Source organism: Anoplophora glabripennis, unplaced genomic scaffold (genome assembly GCF_000390285.2).
Source record: "Anoplophora glabripennis isolate ALB-LARVAE unplaced genomic scaffold, Agla_2.0 scaffold251, whole genome shotgun sequence".
Taxonomy (NCBI): domain Eukaryota; kingdom Metazoa; phylum Arthropoda; class Insecta; order Coleoptera; family Cerambycidae; genus Anoplophora; species Anoplophora glabripennis.
Genome location: NW_019416333.1, coordinates 307,219 through 326,184, shown reverse-complemented (window position 1 = coordinate 326,184; position 18,966 = coordinate 307,219). Strand labels below are relative to the sequence as shown.

Here is an 18,966-nt window from a genome sequence, read left to right as displayed (position 1 = left end):
CACAGATCAAGAAAAGACATAGATACATAATTTATACCTATGTGGCTTGAAGCCAAAATAGTTCATCGGAAGGGTGAGGAAGTTGTGTTTACATTCCCTCATGGGCAGTGGCGTATCATTTTATAGGGGCTGATTGCAACTAAAATAACAAGTTTAATAATTATAATTGTAAATTTTATTTTCCGCAGATAAACTAGGGAAAATATGGTGTAATAGGTATGTTAAGAAAGCGTGTTTTATTTCTTAAGGTATCTATGAGATTATTTAACTTTTCTTCAACCTATTTTATTACTTATGAACTCCACAGTCCCCTACATTTACTTCTTCCTGGAATACGGTTGAGATGATCTACTGACACAATTTTACTCTCATTTATATACAAAAGGAATTATACATTTCATCATACTGTTAAGCTGTTAATTAATATGATTTTCACGAGATTTTAACAAAACAAAGTATTTAAATTCCATTTGGGTGGGTATATCCTAGTTTTAATTTTAATAGCTTACGACACGGTGTAAAATTTAGTATCAACTCTTACATAGAATTTATAAAATTTAGGAAACTAAAAGATTGGCCATATTTTAAAATTATAATTCATTTTTATAGAGTAGGTCATTAACCCTTCCTATCACAAACACATATGTGTGAATTTTTATAAATATTAGAACAGGTTTAATTATATATTTTATATAGAATTACATGTAGATTTTTACATTGCGTGTTACGGCTATATTACTGGAGTTAAAGTTTGTCCCTAATAAAGCTGTCAATTGGTTTATTTTTTAGGTTGTCTCTATCGAATGAATGTTATGAATGAAAAAAGACAACCATATTACTCAAATAGATGTTTATTGATTATGAAATAATATATTTTTTGTTAACTTATGCTTTATCCTAAGAATATTATCCTACATTTTATTACAAAAGTGGTCAGAGCATATATAGGTATATATAGATACTGTTTCTGTATATGGAATTCCTAAGCTTCTAAACCACTGTCTTCTAATTAGAAGATTTTTCGGAAATCTGTAACATATAAAAAAATCTATTATCTGTTTACGCCTTGGTTTATCTGATTTACTAATGCTTTTTGGCACTTAAATTTTGTCAAAGCGAAATATTTAAATTTAACCCCAACATTTATTGCTACGTCTATGATTATTGTTATTTATGGAACGATCGTTGATTTTGTTTCATTTGGTACATATTGCAAATATAGCACTTCTTCGGCATTGTTTAATACTTTTTTCACTGGAAAAAATCTTACTAACAAGCACGAAATCATTAAAAACGCAAAAACATTAGATTACACTACGAAACACAACAATGGCGAGCTCGAATTTTCTGGAAAATGTCAAAATTTGAGCGTAAAAGTGGCGCGAAACTTAAATGAACCAATCACAACACGGGGAATAGTAAATATAAACATGAATCATTTGAGATTCAAACAAATACCCTGAATTATTTATCTATGTCTTTTCTTGATCTGTGATTTTAAACACGACTCCATGTTTATTCTATACTTAAACCAGAATTTTAGTGATTTCTATCTCAAACAAGAATTTGTAGGTATAATTAGTTTGTATACTTTGTCACAGGTGTCGCTACCCTTGAAAATGAAAGCGAAAACACAGAGTTGGCTTATTAAAAATGCGTGCTAAAATAAAGCATAAGGTGGCCATATTCTTGGCCGAGAAATACTGAAATTTCTGGCGTGTTTAGGTACTGAAATCTTTAAAAGTAAAACGTGTAGAACAAAAGTAAACACAAAAATAAAATCCTTGATGTTTTGTTTATTCATTGTTACCATTTAAATTTACCCAAATAAAATAATAACTAAAAAAAGCGTTTGTAAAACATGCGTTTGATGTTATCCTAACCCCACACTTTAACAATTATTTTCACGTACTTATAAATAAAAGTAAACAATTTTATATGTAGGACTAAGCAAGTAAATGTTATAAGAATATTTACATGTGGAATTATATATAAAAAAGATAGTATTTTCGTAGATTTCAGTACCTAAAACCTTATTGATTTGATCGTTTTTTGCACCTGTTTATTCGTTTTACTGCGGCGTCTTTGAAAATACTCAGGTGGCATGACATAACATTCCTATTATTTGATAAGCTTTAGAATATTCAGTTATTAAATGTTTGAAATTATTTGTTTTTGCGGAAAACACTATTTAAAGAATACGGGGCTTATAATGGTCTGATATTATCTTTTATTTATAAATATGGGTAATTTTTTAAAAGTACCTAAGTAATAAGATTTTGTAAAGCTTAAGTAGTACGAAAATATAACGCATAAAAAACCAATAATATGTACGAATGTTTCTTTATTAGAATAAGATTAAATTTTACGTACAGGGTGTCCCACATAAAATCGTTATTTATGTTGTAGCCTTGGTAGTTTCAAAATAAATTTACAGCTTAAAAATTGGTCTGGCTCAGGTAGATTTCTTTTTCAATCTACAAATCAGTAGCTACTTACCGATAAGAAGGAAACCACTAGTCTAGTCGAGAAGTGAGTTTTCTGCGAAAAATAGTTATTGTAATCCTAAAAATATGGTTGTTAGTACATTGGATTCGGAATTAAATTCTGAGAAAGAAGTATTTTTTAATTTATCCGCAATTAAAAATAGCAATTGTTATAAACAAAAAACGAAGAGAAAAAAGGGAGTCTCCTTTTTTAGCTATAACTAAAAAAATATTGAAGATAGCTGAAATTTCAAAAAAGATCCTGAAAGAGGAGAAAATTTCAGCAAAATAAGTCAGGACTCCCGGAATTGTAGCTCCATTATTTATAATTTTAATTTGACGTTGAAAATATGGCTTCGCGCGGCGGTTTCCGCATCGTCGCGTCGCCTCCAAGCAAAGTGTGCAACACAAAATAATTTTTTTATAGTATTCGATATTAATTTAAAAATCTAAATAAATTATAGTGTCATCTAGACACTTGAAGGAACACAGCCCAGTTGGAAAATAATTTTTAACTTGACTTTTCTTAGTTATTCAATTGTTAATGAATTAATCTTTCATAAAACTTGTAAAAGTTTAAATAATGTATCTACAAATTTTTTTCTTTCTGGGAGGTCTTTTTATATACATAATAAACAAGATTCCGTTGTAAAAGTTTATAAAAGTTTTTTCATTTGTTTATAATGAGTTTTTAAAGTTAACAAAAAATGAAAAATCCGGGAAATGTTATAAAAATTTTTTTTTACCAAATGTTTGATTTTACTTGTTTTTCTATTAATATATTGCGTTTATTAACTTAGCTAAAAAAATTTTAACGTTATTTGTTTATAAATTTGTTATAAACAAATGGACAAGTTTAATATTTTTGAAACATTTTTTTGCCATTTTATTGTCTTGGTAAATTAATGATTTTTAAAAACAAAAATTTTTCTTAAATAAATTTTTTAATTGTTTATAATCGTTTTTTATATTTATTTGTCATTTAAATTATTTATTAAGAAATCATTTTTTTTTAAATCATCATTTGCTATTATCAATATAATTATAAAAAAAAAATTTATTCAAATTTTCATTGTTTATTTTATAAACAATTTGTTATAAACAAATTCTGATTTTCATTTTATTTTTTTTTCGTAACTTTAACGAATTATAAATACAGCTATGTGCATCAAAGTGGTAAATAACATTTTTTTCTAATTTTTATTGCATTTTTAAATACTTTATCACATCAAAGCTGAAACGGTCACCTATTTTATAAACTTATAAATTGTTATAATTTCTAAACTATTGATGATACGGTCTTTGACATTCAGGTAGATCTTTTAGATAATTTATTGATCTATAACATGAATTTTTTTACCTGCTTCATATCTACAATGGTTCTATTTTTATAAACATTTGTTTATAAAAAAATGCATTATCTAATTCTTTAAATGACTAAAACTTTTAAACTATTGAAGTTACGGATTCCACTATTTAAGACAATTTTATAGAGTAACTACTGGACTACTCAATAAAAATTTTTTTATATTTTTTATTCCATTTGTTTACGATGTTTTTTTATTTGTTTAAATTATCACACGATTAAGGGTACATTTTCTGGGTTTTCTGTACTTTTTTTCTAACTAATGTCAATATTTTATATTCTTCTTGTTGTTTTCTTCAATTTTGTCTATTTTTAATTAAACACTTAACTTTTGTAAGAGCAGAAACTCAAAATTTTAACCAATTGTGCAGCCTGGAAGATATTTACGGAATACAATGAACTTTTGAGTTATAAAATAAACAATGAAAATTTGAATAATTTTTTTTTTGTAATTATATTGATAATAGCAAATGATGATTTAAAAAAAAATTCTTAATAAATAATTTAAATGACAAATAAATCAAAAAAACGATTATAAACAATTAAAAAATTTATTCAAGAAAAATTTTTGTTTTTAAAAATCATTATTTTACCAAGACAATAAAATAGCAAAAAAATGTTTCAAAAATATTAAACTTGTCCATTTGTTTATAAATTTGTTATAGCTAAGTTAATAAACGCAATATATTAATAGAAAAACAAGTAAAATCAAACATTTGGTAAAAAAAAAATTTATAACATTTCCCGGATTTTTCATTTTTTGTTAACTTTAAAAATCATTATAAACAAATGATAAAATTGTTATAAACTTTTACAACGGAATCTTGTTTATTATGTATATAAAAAGACCTTCGAGAAAGAAAAAAATTTTTAGATACATTATTTAAACTTTTACAACAAATTTTATGAAAGATCCACGAAAAATTAGTTCATTAACAATTGAATAACTTTAACAAAAGTCAAGTTAAAAATTATTTTCCAAATTTTCCTGTGTTCCTTCAAGTGTCTAGATGACACTAAAATTTATTTAGATTAGATTTAGGCCCGATTTTTGAAAAAAAACCTAATTCGCCCGGACTACTAGGCTTATTTTATTCATTATTCAATTCTTCAAAAGTCTTCAAAATTTAGAAATAAAAAGTTGTCATTCTGGGAACAATTGTTTATACAAATTTTGACTTTTTTAGTATTTGTAGAATAAGCTTTACAAGTCGATTTTTCAGAGCACTATATTTCATTTTTGCAATAAGTATTTCGTTCTAAAAAAGTTTTTTTTCTGTTCTTCATTAGTATTATTTTTGGTTTTCCATTTAAAAATTAAAGTAAGTAGCAAAAAAAATAGTGTATCTGGCAATTGAATTCAGATCCACTATAACTGCAGGCTAATTATATTTGAAATCGCATTATATTGCTTGGTAATTGTCCAAAACATGACATAAATTTATTTAATTTTAATAAGCAATAGCATAAAATCGATGTAAAATTTCCCTGGGAACACGATGGTGCAATTATTTTTTTGCTACTTGCCGTAGTTTACGAGATATTTGCGAAAAACCTTATTTTTACGGGTTTTTGACCTTTTGACCCCTTGCCTGATCACCTAGGTCAAAAATTTTTGCGTATTCGGATTCCTGAGGGTCGAAAACATATTTGCGCCCAGGTTTGATCGACAGAGGAAAAAATGGAGGTTCAGCCTTCATTTCAATGGACTAAATACATACAGTAATATTATATATATATTTTATGCCTATACATATTATTCTCCAAACGCAATTAATAGCAAGATTCTATATATTTTAGTAATTAAGCAGTGTTTTTAAGTTAATACGACTCGCCAAAGTAAAAAAATATTTCAGGTTAGGTATATATTTTTTTACTGAAAATAGCAGTTAATTTACATTATCGGATTGTTAATGTGAAAATATAAACATTAGACTGTTGACTATTCCATGTTATACGTGTTTTAACGTCACTTTTGAAGAAGAAACTACATGTAATTTTAAAAACCGTATTTCTGTTTTTATAATGAAGGAATAGTAATTATAAGATTGTTTAAGCTTATTAACTAAAAATTATTGCCTATTCAATAAAAAAATATTATTGTCCTCGATAATCTATTACTGATTAATAAAATATTTACTCTCTTTCCTTATAAGATTGTATGTAAACAAATTGGAGCCGTTCCTGAAAAATCGGGCGAATATGGTTGCAGTGTAAATTATTAGACTTGAAGCGTTGGCCGCTAGAGCAGCACCTGCCGGGGTCCCGTTTCGTGACTCACGCTGGGCGATTTTTTTTGTACAAAATCCCGTCCTTAACAGCCCGTTTCCAATATTAAATGATTATTTTATAACATCGTACTTTCTTTGAATGTTAATGGTTGATGGTATCATAAAAGTAACATAGTTGCCACATTTTTTCTGAATCAGTATTTCGCACTAAACTACCAGGTATCCCAAATGTTTCTTAAATAAACAGAACCTTAATTTAATTGATATTACGAAATATTATACTTTTGATATTGTTATTATATTGTTATTAAAAAATAGAAATTAATAAACTTAGTAAATAAGTTTTTCAGCTGTCTTTAAGACGTATTAAAATAATATTGCGTTTATACATTTCAACGTATGATCATGAATCAAATATATGTGTATTGAAAAACAACTATATGATTGTGAAACCTCGAAAATAAGTATTCATTGGCGAGATTTGGGACAAAGGCAAGTTGCGTAAGGTTACCTATAGCCAATTTCAGCATGCAGCGTCACCTAGTGGCAAATTCTAGAATTATGAGAAAAAACGAAACAAGAAATGGTTTATTTACATCATGATTTTCTTATATATTTTTTGGAGAAGTTAGTTAATTGTGAGTCAATAAATTATTACTTCATTTTTTTGCTTTGTCCATGCGAATAGGTCGAAGAATCATCTGCCCTCTAGTGTCCCAGATGTTTATAAGCTTGCGTTGAACCGACAAAGTTGGCACCGATTCTGCCGACAAACTGATTTAGTATTAAACATTAGATTTCTCATACAACTGGCAACGGTGTCAATGCACTTAACACTTAAACGTCATAAACTCCATACTGACGTCTGATGTGATTGCCTGGTTATCATTTCCAAACGAAAGTTGACAATTATCGGCATCGTGGGGTTAACTTTGTACTGTAAAAATCATGTTTGACTAGTGTTCAAAGTCTAAAACATTGAAACATTATTGCAACGGTGTATTCCACAGTAATAAAAAGAGAAATTGAGTGACCTGTTTAAATGTAAGTTGTTTTCTGTTTTCAAAATACATCTAATATTAATTTACTCATGTTTTTAGAAATTTTACAACTATCAAAATGGGAAGAGTATTTGTAATAGGAGTCGGTATGACCAAATTTGAGAAACCTGGAAAAAGAACTGATGATTACCCACAATGGGGCAAACAAGCCATCACAGCTGCCTTAACTGACGCTAATATTCACATGTCGGAAGTAGAATTGGCCACAGCGGGGTACGTTTATGGAGACTCCACCAGTGGACAGAGAGTGATATATGAAGTGGGCATGACAGGTATTCCCATCTTCAATGTAAATAATAATTGCTCCACCGGATCGAGTGCCTTAATGCTAGCCAAGGAATTAGTAGAATCTGGTAAATATAACTGCGCTCTTGCCCTTGGATTCGAGAAAATGGAACGAGGCAGTCTTTCTTCGAAATTCATGGACAGGTCAAACCCAATGGAAAAGCACATAGAAGCCATGTCAAATCTAGCAGATATTGATGGATCTCCAATAACTGCTCAAATGTTTGGCAATGCGGCTATTGAGCATATGAAACGATATGGGACTAAAGCAGAACACTTTGCCAAAATCGCTTACAAGAATCACAAACATTCCATTAACAATCCATACTCCCAGTTCCAAGACGAGTATACTTTGGATCAGATACTAAAATCTCCGAAAATATATGGACCACTCACTAAACTTCAGTGTTGTCCAACAAGTGACGGAGCTGCAGCCGCCATATTGGCATCAGAAACATTCGTAAGAAGACACGGGCTAGAAAGGCAAGCTGTAGAAATTTTGGCTATGGAAATGGTAACGGATTTACCTTCTACGTTTCTCGACAACAGTCATATGAAAATCGTGGGATACGATATGTCAAAAACTGCAGCTGAAAGGGTTTTTCGTAAAACGAACAAGGACCCTTCAGATGTCCAAGTGGTGGAACTTCACGATTGCTTCTCAGCTAACGAACTGATCACATACGAGGCCCTAGGGCTCTGTCCTCCCGGAAGGGCAGGAGAATTCATAGACAGAGGCGATAATACTTATGGGGGAAAATTCGTAGTAAATCCAAGCGGTGGTCTTATTTCCAAAGGGCACCCGCTGGGAGCAACTGGCTTAGCTCAATGCTCAGAGCTTTGCTGGCAGTTGAGAGGTGAAGCAGAACGAAGGCAAGTTGCTAACGCTAAATTGGCTTTGCAACACAACATTGGATTAGGTGGTGCCGTCGTCGTCGCATTATATCAATTAGGCTTTCCAGAATATGCCAACAGGAACGTTGGGATTCGTAGAACTGCTGCCGCAGTTAGTGATAGCGGTTTTATCGTAACTCCGTACATGAAGATTCTCCAACAGGCCATGGAAGATGATGAAGAAGGCTTGATAGAAAATCACAGGGGCATATATGCATTGAAAGTCGCTAAAGCTAATGGTGATACAGGCACTTGGGTCATTAACTGTAAAACCGGCAAAGGAAAAATTGAGTTTAACGGCAAGGATAAACCTGATGTTACATTTATTGTTAAAGATAGCGATGTTATTGAACTCCTCACCGGTAAAATTCCGCCACAGAAGGCGTTTTTCCAGGGGAAGGTGAAGATTCAAGGGAATATTGGACTGGCTGTGAAATTGACTGAACTACAAAGGACCGCAGCCAAAAAGATTGAGGATTTAAGGGCCAAGTTATAAGAAATCTTCGTTGATATTATTACTGTTACTGTTTAATTACATGGTAATTGTGTTGTTGATTATAATTTTTATTACAGTTAAGCACAAATAATTATAAAGTAACTAACGGTAAAGGTTTTTTTATATTAGCATATTAATATAATTGATATGTATTTTCCTGTTTTATTGGTTGTTATTTTATATAATTGTCTTTAATAAATTTTAAAATGTATTGCTTTTTATTCTTATTTGTGGTCATTATATTTAAAGAATTTTCTATCCATTTCGTTCAATTTTACAAGATAAAAGTTATTAAATACAGAAGCAGTTAGAAATAATTACACAGAGGAGAAAAAGTAGAACTATGTTAAGTAAATTTACATACAGGGTGTTTCAAAATTTTAAGTCGTTAAAAGCAACATTTTTCATCGTAATTATTTTTTTTTTAGTTTTGAAGATAATATAATTTTATGCGATTATAAATTTTTGTTACCCTGCTACTGAAGTATTAGTTGAAACACTTAGTTGAGTTACTAATAAAGAAATGAGGCACAAAACATGGGAATTAGTGATACTATTTCTGTTAATAAAAAATTTTAATACAGTAAATTATTCCATAAAACATTCTTTTATATGACTGGTATTTCTTTCACTCATTAGCAACGTGTTAATCTTATTTTCATGCGAACACAACTTCAGACAAAAGTGAGGTTACGTACAATTTTTTACCCTAATGTAACTTTTAATGATTTAAATATGTGGTTAAAATTCTGGCATGTAGCTTATAACGTACAGCAATCAGCATCAAATACTTATTATTACAGATAAGTGATATTTATCGTGAGGGTCAAGAATCAAGATAGCAAGTACATTATATCAAAATTATTGTGTAGTGTATTACATTATAAAAACAAAAATATTGTTTTTCCATTTGACCGTGAAACATCACTAAATATAATTATACAAATATTTATATGTAGTCGGTACTGCGATAATTTGAATATGTTTCTAAACTGTATTGAAATTTTTTTTAATGAAACGTAAAAGTTATCGTGATTAAAGAACAAGCTTGATAGATTTTAATAAATTGCATATTCCTTTATTAAAAGAGAAGAAAAGGTGGCAACTTTTCAAATATTTCACGATATAATTAAAATAATTGATGTTCAACCTAAATAACATAAGTCTTATGGGGAAATGCACAAACAAGAAGACAGTCTTTAAGTGAAAATAAGTAAAACGTTTATAAAAACCTGGTTTTGAACATAAAAAAAAATATAAAACTATTTAAGTCGTCAGTCCCGCGAAAAACAACTACTCCGAGGGCTATTTGCCCCTACCGGCATTGAATTACATTCGCGACACCCAGTACAACAGCTAGGATGGGTGACATTCATGCAATAAAAAGTACCTGGCAAATTTTAGCAGGTCGCTTCCACCGTAGTAGCCATTTGAATGGCATAGTGGAAGTCAGCGCGATAGATGGAGCCTTTGTGCTTCGCGTACTATAAAACTATGGTTTAACATTGTTATAAGCAAAAATAAATAAATAAAGAAAGAATAACAAACCTTGGAAAATTATTTTTAACGAAGTTGCAGATAAAATTGGAAATAATAATTTTCAAGTGAAATATTGTAACTAAGAAAAAAGTATGGTTATGTGTAGAATCTGATGGTGGACACTATACAGGGTGAAGTTGCGCGCCTGAGGAGTTATTAGACCCCAAAGTATGGCCCTAAATTTCGAAAAAAAAAAAAAATATCTACAACACTTTACCGTAGAAGATCCAAATTTGGTACACGATTTAGGTTTATTAATGGTCTTTTTTGACTATGATTTAAAGTTAATTGAAGCACTACAAGATGTTCATTGGGGACGACTCACCCCTAAAATTTTACCGAACTTTTTTTCATTGACTGAATTGAAATATAGTAATATTAATTAGCAGCAGAATTTAATTTAAAAAATTTTTTTTTACTCTTGTTAAATTTTAAAAAACTTACGTGACACAAGATTTTAACAGAGTTCATTAGAAAATAATAAAAAAGTCATTATGTGTTCCTTAAATATTTAAAAAATTGTTTTTTCTTCAAGGCCTATATCTCGAAAACAGCGCATTTCTAGACTAATGTTTATACAAACTTTTTTGTTTACTTTTACACTATTAGTTCGTGGACCACCATGTATATTTTCAGGGGCGGCTCTTGACTTCCATACCAGGGAAGGCGGAAAAATTTAGGTATAAAGTATGGAAAAAAAATTAAATATAATTGAGTAATTTTATTTTAAGTACTATTGAAATATAGGGAAAATGTGTTCAACACTATTTTTTATAGTGAAAATCCATTCTGCTTTTGGCCAAAATAAACTTTTCAATTATACTTTTCCATTAATGTTTGGTATTTCTGGCACCATTGATTTTTCAATATCTTTACTGTTAGTCTATCTTTACAATCAATTTAAATTTTTACAATCTTTTAAAAAATACACAAGAAGCATGAGTAACAAAATTTTACACCTCGCCTGAACAAATTACGTTTAATAAGAAAAAAACCGCGAATAACTACTATTTGGTTAGGGTTAGACTAAACAGAGCCAAAGTGCATAGTAAATATGCGCTACTCCCACTCCGTCTTTCACTGCTCTGCGACCATGATCACCATTGTAATCACGTTGCATATGTAGAAGCAAGCTACGCTGAGCCAACGTATTCAAGAGTTTTTCAAATGATTTTTGCAAGTTGATGTAAATTGACTGCACATTACAAATTTAACATTTCCTTTTTAATGTGTTTCATAAGATTCATTTATTTAATTATCCAGATAACATTGTAAATTAAATTTTATTGCTGTGAAAATTCCTTGGGAGGGCGCCACCCCAGTGTCCCTCTGCACCAGCTGCCATTGATTATTTTATTAGTACAATGTAAAAAATGACAAAAAAATTATAACCTTGCTCTGTTTCATTTTCAGTACTATTTTACGTATCTGACATATATACGTACAGTAGTGGGGTAAATATTGGTCCGTCAAACCAGTCCGAAGCCTACTTCAACGGTTCATCTTATTTAAGACTGCATACTATAATCTCTCTAAAAAAACAAACCGGATTGAGTTTTCGAACATGTTACGGTAAGTATAATTGAGCAAATGCCCCTCATTTTTAATAGTACATTTTATTATTTTTTCGTTTTATTACATCATTAATTTTATTTAGTTTTCTACCAAATTAAACTCGGAAACTTAAAGTAATAGTAAAAAAATGAGCGAGTTTGTTCATCGATCTAATGATGTTATATATTTTATATTATTGTTCCAGGTGGTAGCTTATTTTCTCAGAAACAAAACGAAGACCTGATCAAACTGGCCGTAGACTCGGAGGGAATCATATTTTCAGCTAAAACTGGTGGAAAAGTATACGATCACGTTATTCTAGGCAATTTTTTAGACAATAAATGGCACACAGTTTACTTGCAGTACCGACTGGGCAACTTAACCATCGATGTTGATGGAGAAACATCGGTAAATATTACCACACACTTATCTAAAACAAATTTGAATGATTTAATAACGTATTTTAGGTAATAGCCAACTCTACATATCGGAACGAATTACTCGTTAGCCCTGGCCTATATAATGAAGGAGCAGCGGTACTTTTAATTGGAAAACAGTTCAATGGTTGCATTTTGGAAGGACCTTCTGTTGTTTTTGATCCCAATATTATCTCTCCTAATCACAACGTAGTATTCGAAGAATGTCCGATACCCTACGACAGCTGTAAGTATACATATTCGTCAGTATTTCATAATATAAATCCAGTATCTAGGACAATTTGCATATAGGAATTACAAATGTGGCCAAATATTTTATTGTTTCTTTTGTCTATTTTCAATATGAAAAATCATAAAATCGGTTCAGTCATTTTGATATTCCCTGACAAACTTGAAGTTGATGAGATTAAAAGTTGTCATTCGTAAATTGTTTGGGTCTTATGTATGTCCAATTAATTTTGCAAAGAGCACTAAAAAGTTGTTTTTATTAATTTTATACTTTTACACCAAGAGGTGACACTATTTTTATGAATCATCCTATAGAATTTTATTGTGTTTTATTAATTTCTTTTGTAGTTTGATTTATGAAAAATGCCTCAGGTTTCTGTAATTCGCGATATTTTGACATAAATTACAGTTGCAGGCAAATTAAAATCTTTAGAAGCTGTATTGAGCAATGCTTATTACAGTACAGATATTAATTCTGGGGGAGTTTCTACAATAGGCTTATTTTCGAACTTTTTTTTATGAGATAATATGAAAGACTACGTTATTTGTATTCGATAGATATCAAATACTATAAGAAATTCGGCCCGCATCACATCGAAAATAATTATTGAAGCTACGGGACTGTGACGTCAGCACTTCCTTCGCGCTACCAGTCTCAGTTTGCCAGCCACCTGCATTGCCATTACACTGGACGCGGACGGCGCGGCTGTCAGTGGAGCGAGAGTGACTAGTGTTTTACTTTAACGTATAGTGTGGACAAATAACAGCGACATTAGACATTAGATTATTTCATAATGGATAAAACGCATTACAAATACTGTGTTGTGCCTAAATGTCAAAGTACAACAAAGACTACTCCTAATAATGTTTTTATTTGTTTACCAGCTGATTTGAAACTTCACAGACAATGGCAAACAGCTATTATTATTTATTATTTAATAAAAGATGTCATATAAGTTAACATATAAAAAGTGTATATTTACAGATATATGTATGTATAGAATCGAATAAAAAATAAACTTATTATTAGTTAATTTAACAGCTATAATTTATTATGTATAAAGTTACACCAAAATGATTGTATTTCGTCTAATAGTTGATTTACCATGTCTTTATTATAATGAATATGTTTTATCACAATCTCCTTAGTCTCCTCAAAATCAGGAGACGCTACAACAAAGAGGGCATCTATTATTTTTGTCAAATGCATCTGTAACTGTACTTGATACATAAACTTTAATTTTACGTCTTCATCTTTATCAATATAATTTTTCACGGTATTTCGCTTCTAGGACATTTTATTTCCACTATAACATTATTATTTATAGCGTCAGGACTGGCTCCTACAATAGGGCATTCTTTACATAAAAATATACCAGCCTTCTTGTATTTTTGTTTAGTGTTTTCTGATAAGACTTTTAGTACCTCTCTTTCTAATCGCAAACCCCGTTCCATATCCGAAGTTTGCAATACTTTCGCACCAAATATTTTTTCTATTAAAAGTCCCGTCCATAGTTTTGCATACACTCTAGAAGCGGTAACTCGCCCGTACCTCATTTCGTGCAATAAACTATTATTGCTTTGCCCTTTTGTGTTTTTTTCCAGCTATTTTTTCATCAAACAGGCACTTTGCAAATTCTAAAAATTTGTGAGCATTATTACTATCAAGCGCCTCCTCTTTAAACTTTAAGACTAAGTTGTGAAGTACTAAGCGACAAGCGTGGTCTCTTGGAAAACAAAATCGGTGCTGATCTCTGTTCGCGGCTCGCGGCGTCGATGATTTTTAGTGCCTGTCGCATAGGCACGGGCGGGCGAAGGAAGTGTTGACGTCACGCAGTCCCAGCCGGGTCTCACTATGTCCTCAATTTTTGACCGCAATAATTTTTTTAAATGCAAATTTCTTGTGGTACACTTATTGTTAACATATTTATTATACATTTTGAATAAAAATAGGGAAAAATAAAATTTTGTGAATGAGCCTATTGTAGAAAGTACTTTCATTATTCAAAAGAAAGCTTTGATGTTGTTCATGTTTATTGAAACAAAGACAATATTGTAGAAACATATTTTAAATAGAAATATTTACTCATACCAATATGTTTATCTTCCACTTAGTCATATTATTAATTAAAACATTCCTCGGATGTACACGATTAAAATAAGATACAATAAAATTGTACCAACCTTGCACAATTACAGAAAGGAACTTTTGTATATGGGTACAAAGATCTTAAACCACTTACGGGCCAACTTTAAAAACTTTTAAATCTGATTAAATGCTACTATAAGTGTTCTAATTTTTCTGTAACATCTGCAGCTAATATTTATTATGCAGATGTATATTTTTGTTTATCGTTTAATTCATTTGATTTTAGGTGTCCCGAGGGAAAAAATCGTAAACCAAGACTACTGCCTCCACGAACCTTGCATGCGGCATGGTACCTGCTTAAGCGGTCAGCAGACCTACACCTGCGCTTGCCTGCCCCGTTACACGGGAAAAAATTGCGAGATCGACCTAGGGAATCCTTGTGAACGGAATCCGTCCTTATGTAAGAATTCCGCCACGTGCATACCGGACGAAGTCGGCGATTACTCTTGTCACTGCGCTCCTGGGTTCACGGGAAGGCGCTGCGAATATGAGATAAAAATTCATCCCAAGTGTAGGAATAACGTATGCTTGAATGGGGGTACTTGCGACGTTGATTTGGAGACGGATACTGTCTTGTGCCATTGCAAGCCGGGATATAGCGGTTTGAACTGCGAGATCAACACGGACGAGTGTAATTCGAGTCCTTGTCTCAACGGAGGGTTCTGCATCGACGGTTTCAACAATTTCACATGCGACTGCACTCATACGGGTTACAAAGGACGAACCTGCAATATTAACATAAACGAATGCGTGAACAACCCTTGTTCAAATCAGGGTACTTGTTTCGATACGTACGGATCTTATTTGTGTCAATGTTTGCCAGGATTTGGAGGAAGACATTGTCAATTTGTAAGTATTTATTAATTTATCAAAACGACAAGGATCTGCACAATTTTTTATACATATCTGCCACTAATCGCCAAATTTCACTCGGTTTTTGTTAAAAACTTTGAATGCTCAAAGGTGCTATCTATACAGATATTCAGAATACAATTGACGTCTAAACTTTGAGCAATTGGTTTTTATGAAAACAAATTTATTTTTAACTCATACTTATGAGATACGACAAAATGTTGAATATTGCAATCAGGTTCTAACAATGTTATTTCTGGCGTTCATGAGGGTTCAATAATGTTCATTGAAAATAAAGGAAATTATTATTGACAATCACGATAATAATTCTCTTTTTGTAGAATGTAGACGAATGCGCGTCTCAACCTTGCTTCAACAATGGCATGTGCGTTAGCCGATCCGGAGGATTTGAGTGTCATTGCCATCTGGGCTACCTAGGAGATTATTGTGAGGTAGAACAGAGTCAGCAGCGGCAGTGCGATCCTAGCAGTTGTCCTCCATACGCAGACTGCATTAATGACGAAAGCTTGCCGATTTGCATTTGCAAGCCCGAATATCCCGGGGAGTTCCCTAATTGTAACATGGATTCCATCTGCGCGAGTAACCCTTGCATGAACGGAGGCAGTTGTGGTCTCTATAGGGGAAGCTATAACTGCACGTGCCCCCCTGGCTTTACAGGTAGGCAGAAACAAACTTTTTATATACTTAATTATAAAAATAACTTGTACGTTTAAATATAGTTGAATGCGAGTACATGATATTAATCGATAAATATTTTTAAAGCTGAGATGAAAAGAGTTTTAATTTTTTTATGGCAAATGTGATTTAAAAACTGAATACATCACGAAACTAAAATAATAATAATAAAAATGGTGTCTGCAGTATAAGTGCCATATGTTGAATATGTAATGTTTCTATTGTTTGCGTTGTTGAAGAATTTTCGTCACATGTGAGTGATTATTTGAGACTACAATGAGTAGTCTGCATATATACATTGTTTAAATATTGGACAGCGCCTAGAAAAATGTGTGCAGGAAGTCCTACATGTAAATATCATATTATTTATTGCATATTCTAAGGAACGTCAAAAAAGTTCAAATAATTTAACCGATTAGTCTTCTGGAAAAAACAAATATCCGAATGAATTATTCTGTTATGCCGCAGACCAAACATTAATAGAAAACTTGTGCCAATCAACAATTTGCACAGAGTGCGCAATTTGGGAAACAATGAAAACAACAGAAAATGAATCACACTTGAATATCGTTCATTTTGGATTTATGTTGCATACAACTTTGTTTAATTTGATTTATACTTTCTGTATTAAACATATCACTTATACTGCGCTATATATTTTGAAAGATTGCTGCAAAACATTTCCAATTCGAAATTTAATATATCTAATTGTGATTTGGAACTAATAACGATTGAAAAACTATTTTTCTTAAATCTCTTTCCGTCCAACCCTTTTTAAACATTCCTACCGCTGGTCAAACTTCTCTTTATTGCTTCCGTACTTCTTGCATGCCGCTTACTATTAACACCACCCAGGCCTTGCATGTGATGCGGTCAGTCATTGTAAAAAGAGTTACTGTAAAAACGGTGGATTTTGTCTCGGTGGCATTATCGCATTAATTTGTACTTGCCTCGACGGCTGGACTGGTCCTCGATGCGATATACAGTCGCAGTGTGTCAGTAATCCATGTTATCGCGCTACGGATTGTCGAGACTACGTAAGTAAATGAAGTATAGAAATGGTATTAGTATTCGCTAGCTCGAGCAAAGCGAGAATTTATTTAATGTTAGATTAGGTTAAGAATTTATTTAATAATAGAATTTCGCAATGTTGTAAAAGTATTACAAAATATGGAATCTAGCAAGAGGACTGTTGAAATATCAATTTTTTTTAAATCTGTAGTGGAGTAACCGACCTTTCTATTTATTTATAACTTTTCAAATCTATATTGGCAACGTGACGACAAACAATAATAAAATTTTGCTTACAATTAGCTAAATAATATAATTTTTTCCATATGAGTATACAAGGTGCAACTTTAAATGGGGGTCATATCTACGGAGGCTATCTTTGACCTTTAGAAACACATATAAGTTTGTTTAGAAAATTTTTTGTAATTTTTTTATATACAAAAATTGAGCACATACATATTTTCTAGTTAAGGTATACATTGTTGTCAAATCTCATCTTTTTGAGAATTTGAAATTTAATAATGAAGACACACAAAAACATTGTACCATCGTTAAACACTGAAACACACATTTTGATCAGTTTTTATAATAAGTTGTATTAAATTTAATAACCTCAATTTATTATTATTTCAATAAGATTAGGCACATTGTAAATAACTCGTCGTATGTGTGTATCCATATTGAAAAATGAAGTTACATGTGGTACATCTTATCGTAGTAAACCCTCATTAAGAATTGGCAGGTACAATGACTTAAAGATCAAACTGAAATTACAGTCAACCTACAAAATCGATGAATTCTTTTGTACCCAAACCGCTCATTTAATCAAAATTCTATGATAGGCCCAAAAACTTCCAAATGGTATCACCTATCAAATAAAAAATAGTTGTTACTATTGCCCGATATTGAACGGACATTTTCGCCATACATCAATTTTGTAGGAGTTGTGAGTTTTAAAAAACACTCTGTATAACACCAACATTTGTAGATTGAAAGCAAAAGTTCACACCCCCAAATCCCCAAATATAATCAAAATCGAATAATACATATTCGAATTATTTACAAAATTTAAAAAATTTTCATGAGCTTTGAGGCCATTTAGCAGTCAAACGAAGTGATTTTGTGAATTAGCCTAAATCTGCCTATTTTGAGTCCACGAATCTGTGGTTTTCCAATTACTCGTATACAACTGACCCCCTGTTTAAGTTTTCCTGTACATTATTGGAAGAATTATGCATGATAATTTTTTATCGATCATCATTTTTGCACAGTTTATTATTTTGCTGATGTTTTTTGCTTACATATTTTTTCTGTGGAAAATTTTCGGATTAAAAAGCACCAAAAGTTTCTTACGATCATCAAGTATCGTTATTGCTACATTTGCACGAGATATATTCATATTTTTGCTGCTGCCGTACACTTACGAGCCACTTAATCCACAGCTGGGTGGCTACTACTGCACTTGTGAACCAGGTTGGACTGGTTTGAACTGCGACATAGAATTAGGACTATGTCACCTCGATCCATGTCTAAACTCTGGCACCTGTATCGATCACGGCTGGTATTTTTCTTGTCTGTGCGCACCGGGGTTCAAAGGTAGTAGAGTTTGTGTTGTGTGCTTTGTGGCTTTGCTAATCTGTATGGTTTTTTTTGGTTACGTTTTGTTTATTCAGCTTGGAAA

General features: G+C 31.5%; 2 protein-coding genes across 2 annotated transcripts in view; both read left to right on the top strand.

Annotated features, from left to right (window-relative positions):
• LOC108909526 (protein crumbs) overlaps positions 1–18,966 on the top strand; it is a 57,298-nt gene that overhangs the window by 24,835 nt on the left and 13,497 nt on the right. Inside the window, exons 2-6 of the mRNA XM_018713896.1 lie at positions 11,772–11,930; positions 12,118–12,320; positions 12,380–12,575; positions 14,953–15,575; positions 15,920–16,256. Of these exons, the coding sequence (XP_018569412.1) occupies positions 11,772–11,930; positions 12,118–12,320; positions 12,380–12,575; positions 14,953–15,575; positions 15,920–16,256 (1,518 nt within the window). The remainder of the gene's footprint in view (positions 1–11,771; positions 11,931–12,117; positions 12,321–12,379; positions 12,576–14,952; positions 15,576–15,919; positions 16,257–18,966) is intronic.
• On the top strand, positions 6,948–8,999 carry LOC108909524 (non-specific lipid-transfer protein). The gene is made up of 2 exons (XM_018713895.2): positions 6,948–7,127; positions 7,184–8,999. Exon 2 carries the CDS (start codon positions 7,203–7,205, stop codon positions 8,817–8,819), a length of 1,617 nt encoding a protein of 538 aa, XP_018569411.1. The 5' UTR covers positions 6,948–7,127; positions 7,184–7,202; the 3' UTR covers positions 8,820–8,999.